This window comes from Lontra canadensis, unplaced genomic scaffold (assembly GCF_010015895.1).
Source record: "Lontra canadensis isolate GAN:19392208 unplaced genomic scaffold, GSC_riverotter_1.0 scaffold3, whole genome shotgun sequence".
Lineage (NCBI taxonomy): Eukaryota > Metazoa > Chordata > Mammalia > Carnivora > Mustelidae > Lontra > Lontra canadensis.
The window spans coordinates 37474610-37495334 of record NW_022630997.1 but is presented as its reverse complement, the minus strand read 5'-3'; the positions used below and the strand labels follow the sequence as shown (position 1 = coordinate 37495334).

General features: G+C 57.1%; 2 protein-coding genes across 8 annotated transcripts in view; both read left to right on the top strand.

Annotated features, from left to right (window-relative positions):
• Positions 1–3072: 3072 nt before the first annotated feature.
• The window catches only part of ZMIZ1 (zinc finger MIZ-type containing 1), a 229402-nt gene continuing 211749 nt past the window's right edge, over positions 3073–20725 (top strand). For 4 of the 5 annotated variants that reach the window (XM_032838908.1, XM_032838890.1, XM_032838915.1 and 1 more), the window contains exon 1: positions 3075–3375. The gene's annotated coding sequence lies outside the window, so the exon portion shown is untranslated. Of the gene's footprint in view, positions 3376–20725 lie in introns of all 5 variants that reach the window. The other variant, XM_032838922.1, reaches the window with a different exon arrangement.
• LOC116855884 lies at positions 4989–20520 on the top strand. 3 transcript variants are annotated; one of them, XM_032838952.1, is made up of 4 exons: positions 4989–5632; positions 8251–8331; positions 8852–9017; positions 20026–20520. In XM_032838952.1, exons 1-4 carry the CDS (start codon positions 5584–5586, stop codon positions 20369–20371), a joined length of 642 nt encoding a protein of 213 aa, XP_032694843.1. In that variant the 5' UTR covers positions 4989–5583; the 3' UTR covers positions 20372–20520. The 3 variants fall into 3 exon arrangements, with proteins under 3 accessions (XP_032694843.1, XP_032694833.1, XP_032694853.1); XM_032838942.1 differs by lacking the exon at positions 4989–5632 and having other exon boundaries at positions 7891–8331; XM_032838962.1 differs by lacking the exons at positions 4989–5632; positions 20026–20520 and adding an exon at positions 11528–11563 and having other exon boundaries at positions 7891–8331.

Genomic DNA, 20725 nt, shown 5'->3' with positions numbered 1-20725 from the left:
AAGTTACCCTTCACTCGAGCCTTCTTTGTATCCTGGGCTTGGCTCCTCAGCTCTCTGCAGTAGCATGCTAATTTTCAGATGTAAATTAGCGGGGGGGGGGGGGGGATTTTCTGGACTGGAGCTTTTGAACATAAGTGATGACCCCCAATGCTGCCTCTATTCCCCATTTCCTGGAGATGGGGAACCCTTGTCACTTAGTGAGGAATTTGGACAGAAATGTTGAAAGGAGAGCATCCTGACCCATCCTGACCCATCTAGGTCTTGGCTGAGGCTGGATTCTTGCCCTCCAGGCTCTTAAACCCGGAAACTCCGCCTCCTGAGGTTTTGGACCTGGGGTGGTTTGGGGGGCGGGGAGCTTTCTCGCTCTTGCGATGCTATAGATTTCCCAGAGGGAGCAGTTGTGGCTCCAGCCACCACTCAGCCAGCTGAATTACACCTTCCAGCCCTAGGTCAGGCCTTTAGGGGGTTCTGGAGCTACCCCCATGTCCTGACTTAGGGTCCTGGGCCACCCAGAGGCCGAGGGGGAGGGGCTCAGGAATGTACTCCCACAGGAATGTACTGTACCATGCTCCTCTGGTGTCCTGAGAGGTCTGGAAGGTTCTCATGCCATCCACCTTCCCCAAGGGTACACATCTGCCACCTGTGCAGAAACGGCAGCTTGGTAACAGTCCATGTGACAGGTCTAAAGACTGAGGCCCCGGCAAGGAGCGCCTTCCCGTGCACCTACTGGCCTCGGGGCGGCAGAATTTCCCTTGGGAGTATCACGCAGGTTCCTGGCATCCCCTCCCAGGCCCCTGTGGACCTCAGCTGCAGCCCTCTGAGCCCTCAGGAATCCAAGCTGAGTTCACGGGCTGTCAGACTAGCGAAGCCTTGAGAATGAATTCAGGGCTGGCAAATTCATTTTGCTTCCTTTCCCTCGGTGGGAAAGATCTAGCCGGCCCTGAAGGAGTGATCTAGCCGGCCCTGAAGGAGTTCAAGCCGAGGTCAGAGATGCCCACTGAAGGATGTTTTTTAAATAGGGTGAGGGGGGAGGGTACTCTGGCCTGCTCCTCACGCTGGCCCAGGGTCGGCGCTGATCACTGCCCAGGAGGCCTGGACGATCCTCGAGTCTGCGTGGCACGTCCGCGCTCCCAGGCGGGCCTCGTCAATCAGGCAATGGCCCTAGCCGGTCCTGGACATCTTCCGCTAGTCTCAGTTCCCGGGGGAGACCCCCGCCCGTGCTGCCTCCGGGTACCCGCCCCCCGGCGGTGTCATTGTTCTCTGACGTCACGCCGCGGCCCCGCCCCTCGACCCTCACCAACCCCCCACCCCCCCCACCTCCGGCTCCTGGCGCCCGAGACCCTCGCAGCCAGCAAAGCCCAGGCAATGCAGGGCTCCCCCCGCGGCCCTGCCCGGGCTGCGCCCCCTTGCGCTCTCCCCAACTTGCCTTTGTTATTCCAGCTCCCTTCCTCGCCTCGCCTCCGACACCGCGGCAGGCTGCAAAACACGGAGCGCGGAGCCACCGCCACACCTGGAATCCGAAGCGGGCGCCAGCCGAAGCCTCCCCCGCCTGTGCAGGGAGGAGAGTGCTTGCGTGCGCGCGAGTGTGTGTGTCCAACCCGCGCCGCGCGGGCGCCGATTATGATTTGGGACTGAGGGTTGCCGCAAATCACAAGCGGTGGTGGGGGTGGTTCTGGGTGTGAAAGAGGGAGTGGGAGGAGGATATGGGTTTGTGTGTGTACGTGAGCGTGAGGATTTCATGCACAGGGGAATGTTTCATGTTTGTTGTTGTTGTTGTTGTTGTTGTTGTTTTAGTGTATTTGGTTGTACGGCGATGTGTGTGTCTGCGTGCAGTTGCGTATGTGTAAATGCGGTGGCTACGGTCGTGTGCACGGGTACATTTGTGAGGGAAAGTGTATGTGTGTGCGTGTTTGTGTGTGCGCACGTGTGGAAGCGTGTTTGTAAAACTGAGTGTGGGCGCGAGTGTGTGTGCTGTTTGTGTAGGAGTTTCCGTGTGAGTGGCAGTGGACGTCAGCCAAGGTGGGTGCGCACTTAAATGCTCTCGTGGGTGGGTCCGCAAGGGGAACCCCGCGAGTGGGTACACCCCGCTGCGCCTTGTGAGTGCCATCCCTCTCCGCGGCCCCTGGGGCAGTGCGCAGTCCCGAACGTAGAACGGGGCCTGGGTCCTGGCGCCCCCACCCCGCCCACGTGCACTGGGCCTTGGGCTCTTCTGACCGGCCTCGGGGACCCGCCGGCCTCTGGATCGCGCAGGGTGCCAGGGTCAGACCTTGCGCCCTGGTCCTTCCCGGTTGTCGGGGACACTGCGCTCCAACCTCCCCCAACGTCGCCCTTGGTGGTGACAGTGTTTGTGGTGTGTTGGGGGGGGGGTTCCTCTACTCTCCCCACCAGTCAGTCCCTGGGCTTTGGGAACAACCCCAAAAGTCACCTCCGGAGGAACGCTTGAGCAATCCTTGCTAGCAACTCGATTACCCCCAAATAGGTTACCTGACAGCGTTCACGGCCCCAAGTGCACTCTAGTCCCGGGCGCGCGAACCAAGGGGGTACCGTAGGTGCCTGGTGGTTTTCCCCCCTCCCCAATGTGGTCCCTTTCCAGGCTCAGCATTTCTCTCCTACTCTAAACTTGCAGGAGCGGGAAGGTAGGGGCGGGAAGGGAGAAGTGGAAGAAGGGGGAGAGAAAAGGGAGGTGAGTGACGGGGTGGGGGGGGGTGACGCGCGAAGCTCTTCCGAGCCACAGAGGGGGGAAAGCTTGGAGAGGGCCGGGACTAAGGAGCGGGGAAGAAAAAGCAAAAGAAGGGACAGGAAAGGCGAGGGAGAGAAAGAGGCGAAAAGGAAAGAGGGAGAGTGAACGGCGAGAGCGCTGAGAGAGCGCGAGCCGAGCGGAGCCGAGCGCTGGTGCGGCGGCGGCGGCGGCGGCGGCGGCGGCGGCAGCAGTGCCCCGTAGCTCCGTTCCGTCCTTAGTTCCGTACCTGCTTTTGCGGGCGGCCGGCGGCGCGGGGCCCTTTGGAAATAGAATAGCCAATGTAATCTGACACTTCAACTTGCTCGGCTCCGGGCGAGTTGATTCACTTACTCACCCCCTAACGCCGAGTTCCTTTTCACTGTCTGTGGACATTAAAAAAGCGAGCGGCGGCGGGCGCCCGGGAGAGCAGGCGACCGGGCGGCGGGCGGGCGAGCAGCGACCCGGCGGCGGAGCAAGCGAGCAGCGCCGGCGCAGCGCGGTGACCCCGGCCCCGGTCGGCGCGGAGCAGGAGCCGAAGCGGAGCCGTTCTCGGCGCCCTCGTAGCGCTCCTCCCGGCCCGAGCCGGGCCTGCCCGGCAGCGGCCGCGGCGGCCGCGGCGCGTCCTCCAGCGGCGGCAGCGGCGCTCGCAGCGCCGGGTAAGTTTGGGTCCAGACCCGGGCGCCCGCTTGCCCCGGGCCTTCCTCTCGCTCCCCGCGGACTCTTGGGGTGCGAGCGTGCTGAGTGCTGAGGGCTTTTCCCTTGAAGGGTCCTCCGGGGCCAGGCAAGCCGGGCGAGCGGCCGGCAGCCGAGCTCCACTGCGCTCCCCTCGGCGGCCCGGGGACGAGGCCCAGGCGACCGGCGAACGCCCGGCTGCGCGGAGCCGGCTTGGGCAGCGCGCGGGGACCGAGGCTCTTCGGGTGTGCGGGGCGTGAGTAAGGTTGTGCGCGCGCGGACCCTGTGCCCGCCTCCTGCCGGTGCGCCTCCAGCCCTCGTTCTGAACACCCGGGCAGGAGCGGGATTCGGGCAGGGAGGGAAGGACCCGGGTAGGACCACCTCGGTCTCCTTCACCACCTTCGGGGAGACGCGAAGTTGTGCGCCTGTGTGTAGGAGAACAGCCGGAGACGGCGCTGGATTTCGGGGTGGCAAGGGGTAGTGGTGCTAAGTTGTGCATCTGAATTTCCAGGCAAAACACACACTTTTGTAAATGGGAGGTGGAGGCGCGGTTAAGTTGTTTGTGTGTGAATTGCCCGGGGAGACGCGGCGCACGGTACTAGCCGGGAACGCCAAGGGGTGTGTGTTTGGGGCTTCCCGTAGGTCTTGAGAAGCCCGAGGGGCCTTAAGGCCATCGCCCGGTCGGGGCTGCCCCGGCCAGAAGGGGAGCCCAGAGGGAAGATGTGCGTGTGTGTGTGCGCGCGCGCGTTGCAAATACGAAAGTAATTTCTCCGTGTTCTTTCTTCCTCTCCGTCTCCGGCGGCGGCGGCGGCGGCCCCGGGGGAGTGGGAGGCCGGCCGGGGCGGAGGTTGGGGGGCCGGGCCGGGGCTGGAGCTGGGGGGGGGGGGCGGGCTCTGGAAGCTTGTTTCGCATTCCTGGCGTCTGGGCTGGGGAGAGAACAGTGGGGAGCGCGGCCTCGGCGTCTGGGGCGCGGGCAGCGGGCGCGCGTCGCCCCCTCGCCGGGGACATCTGTCCAGGAAGCCAGGCGGGCGGGGAGAGGGCGCGGTGCGGAGGGCAGGCTCCCCGCCCCGGAGCAGCGGGGGCGCGGGCGAGGGGCGGCCGCCTTCCCGGCCATTGTGCGCCAGCAGATTTTCACGGGAGACTGCCCCGGAGCCGCCGGAGAAGGCCGAGAGTCAGCCTCAGCCCTGGGTTTAAAAGACACTCCAGGAATGTAAACAACCCGGGCGGGAGGGCGGGCTGGCGGGAGCGCGCCAGGGCAGCTGGCCCGGGCCCCCCACCCCTCCCTGGGGGACAGCCCGACAGCGGGGCCGCCCAGCCCTTACCTCTCTACCTGCCGCAAACTTTTTCCTCCTCTGCTTTCCCTTCCCACCTCGCCCCTCTAGCTGGGCGCAGAGCGAGGGCCTCTCCCGAGGCTGGGGCACTGAGCGACTGACACCCTGCGCCTGACCCTGGAGGCCTGGAGGCTCGGCCCCTCCTTGGGTGTCCCGAGTTCAGGCTGCTTCTGCTCGGGAGCCGCGCGGGCTGCTTCCTTGGACAGTGCCCGAGTAACTGGGGCTCTGAGAGCTGCCTGCCTGCCTGCCTGCCTCTCTCTCTCTCCCTCCCTCCCTCCCTCCCGCTGCTCCTTCCCCACTCTCCCCCTTCTCCTCTCCCCTGACTGCTTTTCCAATGCCTTGACATGAGGGAGGAAGATTTAACTTGGCAGCCCAAACAAATGTTCTCTCAGAGGTCCTCCAAGAAGCTGGCGGCCGGGCTGGCAGGGTGAGGGCACTGCTCGGCCAGTCTTTTCCTCCTCCCGGCTCTGCCATGGCCGTTTGAAGCCCCCTGGGTGGACAGCCCCGGGCATGGGAAGAGTAGAGCCCAACCCTGCAGATTTAAAAGGGCAATGAGAAGCTGACTGTGGAAGCCCCCGGGCTCGGAGCTAGGCAGAAGCCGCAGGGAGCTGCCTCCTGGTGCCAAAGGTTTTCTGGAGGATTTTCTTGAGCAACAGTTTGTCTCCCTGCTGCAACCCGGGAACAGGGCCTGGTAGACCAGAGGGTTAACCAGCGCGGTCTCCTCCTCTACTGTGGGTGTGAGGACAGGCTGGTTACACAGGGCAGGGCAGGAGGCCAGAGGCTGTTCCCAGAGGTGCCTGCGTTTGCTTATTATTGTTTTTCTGAAGGTAGAGATAAAGAGGCAGGCGCAGTGGTTGGACAATGGGCAGCTTGGCCGGCGTTGAATTCGGACTTGACTTCGCTGGCGTTGGTATGGTCCCGGGAGTTTAAAAGTTGTTTGCAAGATATTGGGGAAGTTTAGACCAGGGGGCGAGCACCTAGCTTTTTCTGTCCTGGCTGCTTTTTTGAGGAGATCCAGAGCAGAAGTTGGGGTGGGGTGGTGGTTGGGCGGGGGGGATTCCTGGCCCCTTGCTTCCCCTCTGCCTGGCCCTGGTGGTGTGTTTTGTGAATGCCCCAAGCCCTGTGCTGACCTTTCTCTCATCAAGTTGAGGATGTTGAAACACTAGCATCAAACAAAAGACACATTGAAAGCCCTATCTGCCACAGAGCACGTGTGACTTTGGGGCCAAGGGAATGCATCTGGAGGGAGATGGTGTTTTCTTCTAAGTTTTATGATTTCGGTTGGGTTTTGTTTTTCCCAAAAGGACGGAAGCATCTCCTTGTCCCAAGTCACGAGGTTATGAAACGCTGTTTTCACATGTAAATCTAAAAACCTTAGACTTTGGAGAGTTGGTGGCAGGGACTGGAGCTGGGGGGGGGGGGGGGGGGCGGGGAGGGCTCGGAAGTAGGGAGTTTTCAAGAGTTTTAAATCGTTTTTGGATTGGGGTTTTGAGGCATTTGGGATATGGCTCACAGAGAAGAGTTGGGAATGAGAAATTGCCCGACTTCTGGGAAGCTTTGATAACTAGCCCTGTCTTTGCAAAGAAGGGATGTCTGGCTTCTTGGTTGGGGACAGTATGTCCCTTTTTCCTCCGAAGGAAAGAAGAGAGGAGGATCCTCATTCCTTTCATGGCCAGGAGCAAAATGAAGAAAGGTCCAGAGACTGAGGGGTTTAACCACAGAACCACAGGTTCTCTCTCTCTCACACACACACACTCCCCTCACAACAGTAACACAACACTCTTTTCGTACCTGGCCCCCAGAGGTGTGCCCCCATATAGGACAGGTGCCCACTGGCGACTCATCCTGGAAAATCTCAGAGGGAAGGCTCCCTCTGAGAAGAGCTGCACTCTTCACTTTTTCCCCTGATTGACAAAGATGGGGGGAGAAGGCACTCTGAGGCCTACCGTGTCCTGAGAATCGTGTCTCAAGAGTAGCCATGTGTGACGCCACGGATATGGAGTTCTAAGGCCCTGGCTAGTGTCCAAAGAAGCAGCCATGACCCTCACCTCAGGGTGAAGCATCGCTGTAAGAAATTTGGGCACCAACAAGTTAATTTCCGGAAGCTTCTCTGGGCACTCTGTCATGGAACCAGGAAGCGAGGCCTGCCAGGTTGTGACTGGGTCCCATACGTTTTCATTCATAACTTTGCTCCCAGGGGCTTCTGCTGGGCTCCTATCACAGCCTCATCTTTATGAGGTTCCTTGGGTTTTGTGTGGACAACAAAGGCCAGGCTGCAGTAATTACTCCGGACCCCGCTGCAGCCTTGCCTGGTGACTGCTCTGACCTCTCAGCAGGACACAGTGGCCTCTGTCCACGCCCTCTGAGGGGAAGCTCTTTATCCCTAGAGCCCCTGACAAAGTGAGGAGAGGGAGGCAGGGCTTGCCTAGGCTGTAAACTCTAGGGGTGATTTTGAGGTTGGGCCTTGTCCTCAGGGAGGATCAAGAAAGGCTGAGTAAATCAGTCCCACGTGCAGGCTCTGGGAAAAGACTCCAGGAAACCCTTCGTGATTTTTTGGTTTTCCCAGTGCTTGAGGAGATGGTGGAGAAGTGTCAAGAGGCTGGCTCCCTTAGGCCAGTGGATTCACCCTCCTGGGACTCAGTCTCCTAATCTTTAAAATGGGTCCAAGGCAGAACAACTCTGATCCCACTTGGCTGCTGTGAGGATGAGGCAGATGTGAGTAGTGGAGGCCTTGGCCCGTGTCCTCTGAAGGCCTGGTGGGCTCTAGGTGCAGAATGGAGCACAAAGGTATTGCCTTAGGGGAGCTAGTAGCATTTTCCAAGAAGCTGCTTCCCCAAGCCTACTTCCTTGGCAGCTTATATCCAGTCTTGGCTTGCATGCCCCCTATGACAGGGCGCTCATCACTCGAAGCAGCTTCTGCCTTCAGTGGACAGCTCTGTCAGTGTGCTCTATTGCATGGCATGCTTTCTGGAAATCATCTCTTCCTGACCCTCACTCTGGGCTTGAGGTGTTGGGGGGTCCTCCAGACCACAGACTCATCCTTTCTTGAACGATCACAGATTGAAGACTAGTGCTCAAGCAGATCCTACTAACGGCTACTTTCAGCTGTTACTGGGAAGGAGCTGCTGGGAGTGAGAAAGGGTCCGACTGAGAGACTCAGTATGATCTGTCAGTGTATGGACCTGGTCTACCTCTTGATACTTTTCCCTCCTTGGATTGGGTATGAGGAGAAGGAGGGAGCTAAGTGATGGGAGTGGGGTCAGGTCAGGGGCCCAGCGTTGGTGCCACAGATAATTCCTAAGAGTCCACAGTTGTGAGGATCGTGGCCTGTGAGACACCCAGAAATGTGTAAGAGAGTTCCTGTTCCTGAGGAGCTCACAGCCAGTAAGGGCAGGAAGATCAGTCCAAATAAATAATTAACCACTACGAGCTGGCTGCCTGCCATGGGGCGCATGACGGGAATAACCACGGGCCCTCGCCTTTGTGTATGGCACTTGGAGGATTTAGAAGCACTCTCCAAATTTACAGCACTCCAGCAACAACAGTGGAAGCTAGCTGCGATTTGGAATCACCCCCACTTAACAGACAAGAAAATCAAGTTTCAGAGAGGTAAGATGACCTGTAGCTCAGCCAGGACTCAGCCCCGGGCCTCGGAGATAGAACACTGCAGCCACCCTCCCAGTCCACCAAGCACGGGTGCAGAAGTCGGTGTGGACCCCCCGGGATGGAGACCTGGGAACTGAGGTTAAGGGAGGAAGAGCCAGAAACGGGAAGGGTCGCACATGGGCTTACCTGTACCTGCCCCCTGCCCCCTGCCCCCTGCAGCCATGCCCCTTTCTTTTGGCAAAGTGTCTTAAAGTCGAGCTTGCTCTGAGCCCCAGATGCTGCTGTGACTGCTAGGGCACACGTATCTCTGCGTGGGTCTCCAACCCCATCCCTGACCCTAGAGCAGGAAGAGGAGATGTTTCCAGGCCCCAGGTCTTTGTGCGGCCCAAGGCTCTTCCTTGGACTCTGATGGTTTCTATAGATACAGGCCTTGACTCAGCCTGCCCCTCCTCTGGCTGAGTCAGTCCTCGGGCTACGTGGGGTGGCCGCCCTGTGGGCACTCTTGGGTCCCTCCTACCCCCAGACGCAGCCCTCCTGCTGCCCACGTCCCTGTGCCTGGTGCTTGGAGCTCAGCTGAGGACCACCCCAGGACTAGGCCATCACTGGTGGGGTACAAAGCAGGATGCAGCCTGGCAGGCTGAGCTTGTACCTCCCCAGGAAGCCCGGCCCAGCCTGGCACACCTGCACAGGTAATGACTGCAGCCCAGGAGGGCCCTGGGGCCCGCCTGTCAGGCCCAGCTGCTGGGGTTACTGCAGGATCATGCTGGGGGAGGCCGGGGTGTCTGAGCTAATTAGATTTCTTAGATTTCAATGCTCCCCTAATCCTGTTAGCCCGGCTGTAATTGTAACCACTTGAAGGTTTCAGCCGTGGCAGGCTGTTGAGGACAGACGGTGTGGGGACTCTGCTCTGCCCCAGCCCCAGCCTTAGACAGCCAGCTGGGGACTGGGGACTCCTTTTCCAGTTCTCTAGGGTGAGGGCCTGAGTGGTGGTAGGTGTTGCACTTTTCTTGAGAGCCTTGGTACCGCAAACTGTGGGAGCAGGCATGGCCCTTAGGATCATCCGGCTTCAACCCTTCACTGTGTAGATGGGGTCACAGAATTCTGCACGGGGACAGGGACTGGCCCTGGCCCTCAGTGGCTGGTAGGGGCAGGGTGCCTGGGTCCTGCAGTCTGGCTTTGTGATCTTTGTCCCTGGAGACTTCAGGGCAGGTCTAGAATTGTATAGGACTTGTGAACCCTCCAGAGAAGTCTACCCCAAAGATCGGGGCTAGGGGTGCTTCATTTGTCCCAAAGCCTGCTCCCCAGTTGGCATTACCCCCCGCCCATACACACATATGCATGAATCTGTGCGCCCTCACACACATGCTGTCACCTGCGCTGACCCAGGTTGCTGCTGAGGACTCAGACCCATCTCTCCTAGGGCTCTCAGACATGGGGGGCTTTTTCCTTTCCTCCCTTGTCCCAGATTCTTGATCTCCCGGAGGGTCCAAGTCAATGCGGATGAGTGCTTTGCCAGAAAATGGCACAGCTATTCTGATGGGGGGGTGGGGGCGTTCTATTAGAAGACAGTCTCTTTGTACTTTCAAAAGCTCTCCCAAAATTATTCTTTTGGTGTCTGGTTTAAATGGAACTTGCACCCTGTCCCTATACTCTCTCCTGCCCTACTCCCATCCGCATTTCCCAAAACTTCAGTCATCCACTCAGAGGTTGGTGCTTACAGGAGAAGGGGTGGGGGGGCTGTGATACCTTCGGAAACCCTGTTGGGGAAGTTCCCACCCAGCAGTCCCATCCTGTCTTCCACATGGCCCTAGAGCAGCAGGGAGAGGGGTTCGAAACCTCCTTCCACTCCGGACGCTCCCAGGCCCTGAGCACATAGTACAGAGCTGAGGGACGGTAGGTCTGACCCTTCCTTTCCTAACCCAGGAAACCCAGGTCTGGGAAGAAAGAATGGGCCGTATCTAAGGGCAGCAGTGAATCAGTGACACAGCCAGGCCTGGAACCCTGTCTGTCCAGCCCATTAGCTCATTAAACATTTATTGAGCATCTGCTGTTGGCCGGGCACAGCCCCGTTAGCCACGCTTTGGAGCTCATGGGTAAATGCGCTTCCATCTTTCACTGGGAAGGACCATCCGAGCCTGGGGAGGATGGGGTACATTCCTGAGCTCTCGGGGTGAGGAATAAGCACGGGGCTTTTCAGAAGTACTCCCTGATCCTACACATCTGGAGGGGATGGGCATTAGCACTCCAACCAGCAATGTATTTCTTAAAAGTTAATTGTGGGTTAGTTGCATTGTAGATTGGAGGGAAGTAAAATAGAAACCCTCTTGGAAGATACAAAGTTTCTCATCTGCCCAGAGCCAGCTTAGTCCTAGAAGATGGGTGGCTTCCTTTCCTGTCCCCTACCTCCACCCAGCCCTCCTAGTGCTGACTTTTGTCCTTCAAGGGCTAATGGCCCACCACCTTTTCCTGCTAACATTTCCTCTGCATATGGAGAAGCAGGGAAGGAGCCCCCTTGGCCCACCCTGGGAATCACATGCGTCAGGCCCAGGTGAGAACACATGAAGAAGAGCCAGCAGGCTTAGGACAAGGGAGAAGATGCCGAGGGCCTGGACCTCACCCTGTCCACAGGCCCTTACCCAAACCCCCACCCTGCCCCCTGATAGACCAAAGCTGGGAAACCTGGCCCTTGGCCGTGACCAGCCAGCCCTGTGGCTGAGGGACAGATGGGGCAGGGAGTCCTTTGGGAAGGGTCCAGAAACCCTCACTTGGCGTTTGCAAGTGGGAAGGACTTTCCAACCTTCTCATCTGGCAGTTGAGGAGACCCAAAGCCCAGAGAGGTAGAGGACCGGCTACAGGTCCCATAGCAAGTTGGCTCCCCTGCACCAGGGAGGCTGAGTTGTCTGGGTGGGCGGGGAGAGGTGGAATTTTCTATTGCTATCATGTTTTGGTGCTCCTGCTGTTGTTTACATCTTTAAAACAACTTCCCAGCCTCTACCAGAAACATCCTGACAGCCAGTACTTCTCGGGCCACTACTTTGTTTGAGGCTCTGCTTAGACTGCCTGGCGTTGATTTCTCAGCTCCGCTCTTCCTGGTCCTGTGACTTTGGGCAGGTTCTGTTAAACTTCTCCAACTCCCGTCTCCATGTCTGCAACACACACTTCTTCATGGTTTAAAAAGTTTCATTTCACCTTCCCCCAGGCTGTGAAAATGGAGCTCCTATAGCACCTAGCACATAGTAAATGCTCAAGAAATAGGTCCTCAAACTTACACAGGAGACACAGGTCACACGGGTTGCTCACGGTCCCCTGGTACCTCAGGGCCAAGCATGGCTGGACCTGGCATCTAGACTTCCTGACCCTCACCCTCCTTTTGCCATTCTTTGCAGTCTCCCCTCTGTAGCAGCAAGGGCCAGCAGGTGATCTCTAGGAGGCCCTCCGTAATATTTAACCGAGTTCATTTCATTTCACCCTACCAGGGAAGTCTGTTTCCCCCCCAGCATGTTCCAAGGTGGAGATTTACATCTGGGTTCCTACCTGCAAACCTCTCTTTCTTCCCCTGTAAGGAGAGGCCAGAAGGAGGATACCACTTTCTTCCTGGGCTCTTCCCACATGGAGAAAAGGAGAGCATGAAAGACTGGGCCTTGTCAACCACGGTAATGGGTTGTGGGACCTCAGGCCAGTGACCGACCCTTCTGGGCCTTAGTTTCCTCATCTGAAAATCGAGAGGGGAGACCACATCAGGGTTTCCCAGAGTGGGTTTTCAGGAACCACACTCCGCCAGAGGAAGGACAGCAGAACACAGCCTCCTTCTCCCGGGACCCTGCCAGCCCTTTGCCTCACTCAGTGGTGCCCAAAAGAGGGGACCCTCCTCCCACCTTCCTTTTTTATGCAAATAGCTGTTGAAGATACCCCCTATAGTCCCTTCCTGTTCTGGCATTGATGACTTGGTCCCCTGGTTGGTTTCCCTGCCCAAGAACCACCTTCCCAGAGGGGCTGTGCACAGTGGGGAAGTCGAGGGCAACTTTCACATGGACAGAGACCCCTGCCCCTGCCCCTGCGGCCGCTGCTGAGCACTGCCCGCCACTCCCGCCAGCTTTCCTGGCAGTGCCCTCTGACTTCTACCCTTCAAGCCCGCAGTCTTCTGTCTCACTCTCTGGCCTCCTCTTCTTTTATTGTTACGAGACCACAAATCTGTCTGTGGCTGGGCAGTGCTGAAAGCCAGGCCAGCTTGGCAGAGGGGTGGGACCTCTGCCATGTCCCTAGAGATGAGCCTCGAAGACATAGCAGCTATCAGAGCAGGAAGAGCCTCGTGCTCACCCTGCCAGGGCCACACACCCCTGCCCCCACGTGCACCCTTTCGCAAGCCCAGGTTTCTCCGGAGAGATGATCCACAGCTTTATTCCGATTCTTTAATCAGTTTGGACACCCGAGAGCCGTGTAAGAACCATGAGGGGGTCTAAAAGCGCCCTAGCCCCTGAATGGAACAGGACTGCTGTGCCGTCTTGCCCCACCTCCTGCCCGCAGACTCTTCTGTTGCAACTCACTGGAGTCACCACGCTTGCCATGGAGGCGTCTGTGTTCACAACGCCTGCTTCTGATCCAGCCTGACATCATCCTGGGGAGGGCATCAAGGCCAAGGGAGGACAAGAGACCTGACTAAGGTCACTGTCAGTGGCAGCCCCCTGGGACACAGGACCTGGTACGGGGGCTGGGGGGTGAGGAGGGGGCCCAAGGGATGGTCTCCTGTGCCGGCTGAGTGCACTGCTGGCACCGTCTGGTCTCGTCCTCTGCGGGTGCCCCAGAGATGTGTCCCAGAGCTTCCGCAGTCATGGTCCCCAGCGAGCTAGGGACTAAGTGAAGGGAGGAAGTTCCCACCCGCTACGTCTTGTAGGAAGGCTGGGCAGGTCTGGTTTAGGGCTTATGTCCTCTGGCTCGGGAGAGCAGTTCCCCACCCTGCTGTCTGCACTGCCCGTTTATCCTGCTCTCTTGGGTTCATATTTCCTCTTCTAGGGCCGTCGGGCTCACTGGTATTTACATACAGAGGAGCACTGTCTACACTCAGGATGCCTGGCTGGTATGAATTCTTTGTGAGCCCTGCTGCTGTTATCGGCAAGAGGCAGCCTGAGGCCCTGGGGAGGGCTCTGGGCTGGGGGAGCTCCCATGCTGGCAAGCCCACCGTGGATGACTGCCTCCCTGGCTCATAGCCCTCGTGTTCCTGACTTTCTGGGGTCCTCAGGAGTGGGCTCTGTAACTGCCGTGAGCACGTCGGGGGCCGGGGTGCAGGGAGCCCTCCTTGGCCTTCCACCTCTGTACCCGGTTTGCTCAGTGCCCCCTGAGCTCCAGGACCCCTCAGTGCTTCTGATCCCGAAAGAAAAGAGGACACCTTGGGTGTGATTTCTTGCGTAGTGTCTGGCCATGGGGCCATGGCTGCAAAGGGAGCTTCCCCAAAGCTGTGAGTTCAGGGCGGGTTGATTTTCTGCAGAAGGACGGCGTTCTGATCCTGCCGCCGTAGCCTGGGTTGAGGCTGGCAGCTTCACTCGAGCTTTAGCTTCAGGGCCGATCCCTCCAGGGGCAGTGGAGCCGCTTTGGGGTGTGGAATCTTCGAGGGTCCCAAAGTTCTCCGAGCTTCCTACCTGATGGCTGGCTCCCCTCCCAGCCAGATCCCCGGAGGCAGCCGGGCCGTGTGATCACCTCCTCCGCCTGTCCCAACAGGGCTCCTGATGCCAACGTTCCTGGTATTTGGGGACCTTTGATTCTCAAGACTGCAGGGAGTTCGGCAGCCACCTCCTCTGATGCCTGTTACACAGATGACGTGTGCCCCCTTCACGACATCCCCACAGAGTACCTTCTCGTGTCGACTTGCATGCCTCCGGGGACAGGCTGCTCCTCCCCTCCCAGCAGCTCCCTACACCTAGAAAGCTCCATGTAGGAAGCTCACCTAGGCGCCTTCCTTCCAGGACTTAGTGTTCCTCTCGGGACCACGCAGAATGTGGTGAATATGGTTCTTGTGAGCCCCCTTCCATACCCTGCATCAGAGATTTCTCCTCTCCAGGATGAGTGCAAGGCTAGAGTGGGCAAAGTGGGCTTCCTGGAAGAGGTAGCCTTCTATTCCCTGGGCCGCCTCCTTATTTCTGTCTCTGTTTAAGAGCCTGGGCTGCTTTGAGACCTCACAGCTTGACCTGGAAATGGTCTAACCCCGGTCATGAGACACGGAAGTAGGCTGGGGAGATCCCAACCGTGGCTCCGTGGGGTCTGAAGGAAAGAAGGTGGCCTGGTGTCAGCTCTTCAAGCAGGGTCAGACATGCCACATGGTTTGAGAAGGGTGTCTGTCTTCCTAGCCTCTCCCAGCAGGCTCACCTCCCATGGGGACTGGGAGGGTAGCCAGGGCTTGGGGGGGGGTCGGCTATGAGTGGTGCCCCCTCCCCTTTCAGCTTCTCCCTTCTCCTAACTGAGCCCCTGTCTGCCCAGCTCTGCTTCTTATAGGGAACATTCTGCTTATGTGTCCTGTGGCCCCAGAGACCTGGGGTGTCTGTGGAGGGCGTTGGATTTGGACTCACAATGTCTGGCATTGCCTCCTTCCAACAGTCTCCTGTGGGGGGGTGGCTGTCGATCTCCCCCAGGGGCTGTCGCAAGAGTCCGAGGGGAGGGCCAGCACTCTGCATGCTGTACTGTGTCACCGCGTCAGGGAGCGTGATGTTTTATTACCACGTGTGGTGATGATAATGTCAGCACAGAAAGGCCTTGGAAATCATCCAGGCCAACCCTCTCATTTAGCTGCCAAGTGTGACCCCAGAGGTGACAGAGGGCTCCCCAAGGTCACAGGGCAAGTTCATGGCAGAGCTGAAGCAAAAACCCAAGCGTCCTGCCCATCCGCTAGTGTCTGGTCTCCCCCCACCCTTGTCACTTGACAGAAACCCTTTGCTAGGGAGACACGGGGCGGAGATCCCTTTGTGGCTGTGACAGTGGCATCTGGCTTGCCTGGGACTTACCATCTTCATCTCACAAAAATTCCTGGACCTTATGCTTCTGGCTGTGGCCACCAGAACCACTGGCCCTGGGGGAAGGCAGTGTTCCCTGGGGTCTCCGTGAGGCAGCTGGCTCCCCCAGCCTGCCCCCATGTCCCTGGCGCTACTGCCCTGTAAGGGGGCACTCCCCTTTACTTCCTGGCCTAGACAGGGCTGCCTGCACCCTGCCTGCTGTCACCTTGGGTGGAAATAGAGTCTCCAGAAGCCCGCCTGAGACCCCTCACCTAGGTATCTGACCCAGCTGGCTGCAAGATGTGACCCCGTCTGGGACCACAGCTTGAATTTGTGGCCCTAGTTTCAACCTGGTGTGACCCCTCCCATGGCTCTGAAGACCCAAAAATGACCAGACTGTTGGAACAGGAGGGATCTGGGCAACCAACTTAGTTCATCCTCTTCTCATCCCCATTTCTCAGATTTAGGGAACTGAGGCTCCGAGAGGGAAGGAAGCCAGCCTCACAACCACCAAGATACTGGCTCTTTCCCCACTGTCAGCCTGGGCTCTTCTATTTCTTGCTGCCCTGATTCCTGAGGCTGCCCAGGCCTGGAGTGTATGGACTGGGACACTGGTAATGAATAGCGACTGCAGGTCCATCTCTGCAGGGCTCTTTCAGACCCTCAGGCCAGGCCCTGCTTCCCTGCCAGATCTGGGGAGCCAGTGCACTGGAGGGCAGCACACGTTTCCTGCCTGTGGGTCCTTGTGCCAATCTGAGAACAAGGTTTCCTGGCTCTTCTGGAGCCCCCAGTGTTCTGCCCCTGGGAGAGCAGAGTCTGGGATTCTTCTGTGCCTCCCCTTGCCTAGCTTCCCGGGAAAGATTAGTTATTCATTCACCAAGTTTGTTGAACACCTACTACATGCCAGGCACCATTCCAGGCCCTCGGGATACAGTGGTGAACCTGACGGAGGCCTTGCTTACATTGTAACAGGCGAGACAGACAGTAAGTCAACAACTTCATGTATGATGTCATTATGAGCTATAATGAGTGTTTTGAAGAAAAACAAATTAGGATAAGGTGTTATGAGGAGATGGATGTAGATCAAGCTTCTTTAGATGGAGTGATCAGGGAAGGGTTCTCTGAAGAGGCTACATTTGAGCAGATACCTCAAGGAGGGAAGGGAGAGAACCCCGTAAGCAGAAGGGCACTCCAGACAGAGGGAATAGCATGTGCAAAGGCCCTGTGGCAGGAATGTGTTTGACATGCTCCAAGAAAGGCAGAGAGGCCAGTGTAACTAAATGGAGTGGGAGAGGGAGGAAGAGAGGAGAGGAAGTTAGCAAGATGGTCAGAGAGCAGTCGCAGATGGCCTTTTGGAGCAGGGGAAAGGCTTCCGACTTCATGCTCAGTAATTCAGGAGCCACTGGAGGATTTTAATGGAAGGGCGGAGACTATCTGATGTGCTAAGAAGGTCCTTCTGGCCAGTGAGCTGAATATAGGCTATAAGGGACAAGGGAGGCAATGAGGAGACCAGCTGGGTGGCTTTTAGTGACCCAGGCAAGGATGCCGGTGGCTTAGACCAGAGTGTTCAGTGGAGGTAGTGAGACAAGGTCAGATCCTGGATGTAATTGGAAGGTTGACCAAGGTCATGCCCAGAAGCCGGAGGGGAATGCCTGCCACCCCTACAAAGCAGACTGAGGGGCTGCACCTGGAGAGCTGGCCATGGTCTCCAAGTCCTGTGGGTCTGAGTGGTGTTCTTTTATGCTGTCACCGAGCCGTAAGCAGAGCTGTAAGCGACTGCCTTAGGGTATCCATTTATGATAGGGGTGTAATGAGGAATTCCAGGCACCCTCGTCGCACTTGTCATTTTGCCATTCATTCACGAGTCTGCATCCTTTTCCATCCCTCTCCTCCACTTCCACATCCTCTCTTCTGCACGCTGCTGGCCTTCTGACATGCTGTCATCCTCAAGCCCTGGGACCTTGGCCTGTGTCCGTTCCTCCACCCCCATAATTCTATCTGGCAAACTCCTGTGTATCCCCAAGAGCCCAGCTCAGAAGCTGTTGCCTCTGAATTCCCTTCCTCAACACTCTTGGACCCTGGGGATTTCTTCCTCCACTGAAAACCCTCCCTCCTGTACTCCATTGCCTGGGATCAACTGCCATTGGGGCTGAAGCTGTGCCTTCCTTCACACCCCCTCTTTCCGGTTTGTGTCCTCACAGCCTGGCCCAGGGCCGGCACAGTGGAGGGAACAAAAACATTTCAGTATATTCCTGGAGCAGTAGCTAGTTACTATGGAAACAAGGAAGTGTTGCAACTTCCCTAACTTTTGAGGTTGGGGTCACAGAGGCCAGCTCTGTTTTGGCCCCATGGGATCAATCCAGGATGACCATTCTGGGGTTCTTAATGGATTCAAAGTCACCTTAGGTAGGCAGGTCCCTTCCCATCCCTGGGCCTCAGTTGACCCATCAGTAGCATGGGAGCCTGGGGGTTGCTTGGCTCTCTAAGGCCGTTTTAAACATCCCCTATTTCTGTGCCCCCAATCCTGTCATGTAACTATAGGCAGGACCTTTGTTCTGTTCAGGCCTCAGTTTCCCAATTTCATTCCTCTCTGTCCTCTAAGAAGTTACCTGCCTGAGTCAGATGCCTCCAGCAGCCCAGAGTTTTAGGAGCCAAGAACTAACCTGGGATTCTTAGGACCTGCAGAGGCACCAAGAGGGAAGTCTGGCTTCCAGAGCAGCAGCATGGGGAGCAGGAAGGTGGGTTGTAGGGAGAAGTCAGGCCAGCTCACTCTGGTCTGAACCTGCATGGGCCCCTGGTCTCCTTCCCTCACCTTGAAGGTGGCCAGAGCCAGTGTTTGGCAGGTGGGCCTTGCCTCTGCTGGAGGCCGTGCACTCAGCCTTCTGGTGTCAGCAGAAGGGCGGGCAGTCCGGGGGGGGGGGGGGCGGGGGGGGGGCCAGAGGCCACCAGCAGTGGTGGGGTGGAGTGGGTGCGCAGTCCCTTCTGGCCAGGTGTCTTCTCCCTCCACTTCATTGCTCACCTTGGTAGCAACCCCTTCCCGTCCCCCCACCCTCACCCCCAATGACCCCTGCCTGGCTTTTTCAGAGTGGCTTGGCCTTCCCCATCAGGCCCCTAATGGGAGTGATCTGGGGTAAGAGGGCCTCTGGGCTCTCTGGGCCTACTTGCTCGTCTGGAAAGTGGGTGCGGAGTCCTCACCTCCCAGGGCTGCCAGAAGGGGAGACTGAAGAAGACAGTCTGTGCCCAATAAAAACACTTGTTAGGATTGCCAGCTGGAGGCAGGTATAGGCCTCAGCTGGAGGGATGCCCGTGCGAACGACTTCTTCAGGAAATGAAAGCCGGAGCCTTTTCAGCATGGGAATCTGGAGTTGTGTCCTAGAAGTACCCCTGCCTCTGTGTCTGAGCTGCTCCCAATGGTCAGGAACCATCAGGGTGGGCTTCCCTGGCCATCCGCCTGCCCGGATGAATAACACCCCCAGGGCAGTATGGGGGCCTGGAGGGGGGCCGTGGCCAGGGTCAGAAGACCCCTTTCCCATCTCACCCATGGATCAGCTTCCTGACCTGGTCAAGGCCCTGGTCAAGGCCCTGGTCAAGGCCCTGGCTCTCTCTGCCCTCAGTTTCCACATCTGTGCATTGAGGCCCCTTTTAGCTGGTATTCCTTTTGAAAGCCTGTTTGAGCATTTTTACCTCCAAGATAAGCAAGGCTCCCTATACCAGCCCCCCCAGATCAAAGTGTTGATCTCACCTCTACTCAAAAAGTTCTCACTTTTCTTAAATGGGACTGCCGTCTGCCCACATGACTTTGGACTTCACCGTGAGGATGGTGGTATAATGAGTCACCTAGCCCCTCCTCGCCAGCAATCCTGTTTGTCCTTGCTTCCTCCTGTGGGGGGGTGGTTTCAGGTGTCTCCCTCTGTATTCCCCCAGCCCTCTGTATTCTCCCCCACTGGACTGTCCCCTCTGTGAGGGTACCAACTGGTTCTTATTCCTATATCCCCAGAGGGCCTGGAGCAGAGAAGGTGTTCAGTAATGGTTAGGTGAATGATGGAATGGAAATCCTTATCTATCCAGATAGTTCCAATTTTCTCAGCACACCAGTTTTACTGTCCTATGTTCACTTGCTGGAATTTTGCTCAGTGTAAAGGATCTTTTTTCTTTTTTTTTTTAATTAATTTTTTAGTAAGCTCTAAGGCCAAAACTGGTTTTCTATACTTTTGGCCAATTTCCATCTTTCAGAACTGGGACTTTCTGTCTCATGTTTTTGCATTTCCTTTATTTGCCTCGTTTGAACAGCTTCTTTTTCTTTTTGGGACTGTAGGTAGTAAATAATTCTACCTCTCATTTTATTGAGATTTCTCATGCCAAAAAGGCAGGGAGGGTTAGTAAGCACTCAGTTGGGGTGGTTCTTTGCTTTGCTGTGTTTTTTCCTTTGTGTATTGGATTATATCTGTTTTTCCTGCCTGGTCCCTGGGCCTCTGACACCCCATCTTCCCAGGGCTTGCTTGGTGGCATCTGCTGGATCCACCATGTGTGGTAATGCACATTGCACATAATCCACATATTATACATTTATTAAACCAATTTCTGGTGGATGGTGGTAAAGTATTTTGAGGAAGAGGAGCCTTGTTCTTGTTCTCATAATGCCGCTGTGAGGATTAGAAGTAGGACTGCCATTGGCCTGCTGCCTGGCTGAAACTTGGACTCTCCCTTGGCTCCTCCCCAGGACTACAACCTATGACACTGGGTTTCCATTTCCCCACCTCCCTGCCCCAAACCTGGCCTGTGGGAGTACCTCGGAGAGAGCTGAAACCTCCAAACTGCATCTTCCAGATGTTTCTGAAGCTGCCCATCCTCTCCACCCCCCATGCAACTGTCTTCTCCTTCAGGTGTCTACCTCCAGCCTCCCCTACTTGGCCCCAAGTGTGACCTTAATAAAAGGCACCTACAACCTTGTTACCTGCTCTGCCTACCTAAAACTCCTTCATGACTCCCTACCAACCACAACCTGGCCCTCAAGGCCCTATGTTCCCTGGCCCCAGCTGAATTTTCTCTTATATGTGTTTTACTGATTCTGTACACTGCCTTTCTGCCTGGCGAACTCCTAGGCATCCTGCAAAGCCTGGTGCAAGCCTTGGCTACCTTGTACACCTGCCAGATCAAGTGGGTTGGGCCCTCACCTTTGCCCTAGTTCCTCTGGCACTGTTTTTTGACCACTGTTGTAGTCCTCACCTGGCACGACTGTAGCTGCCGGCAGGGTACCCCAGCCATAGGTGGGCTATAACTCCCCTATACCCAGCACCACACGTGACATCTAACAGACATTCCAGAATGTTTGCTGAATAAATGAGTAACCAAATGATGGCTCCACTTTACATAGAATTGATAGGTTTCATGGCTTGGGGGAGAAAAAAAAATATGTATAT

Coding starts and splice junctions, on each gene's coding strand:
- LOC116855884 (XM_032838942.1), top strand. CDS start 8,166: ATGGGGCGCATGACGGGAATAACCACGGGCCCTCGCCTTTGTGTATGG. Junction 8,332..8,851: donor GAAAATCAAGTTTCAGAGAG/GTAAGATGACCT, acceptor TCCTACCCCCAG/ACGCAGCCCTCCTGCTGCCC. Junction 9,018..20,025: donor AGCCTGGCACACCTGCACAG/GTAATGACTGCA, acceptor GCTCCTCCCCAG/GACTACAACCTATGACACTG.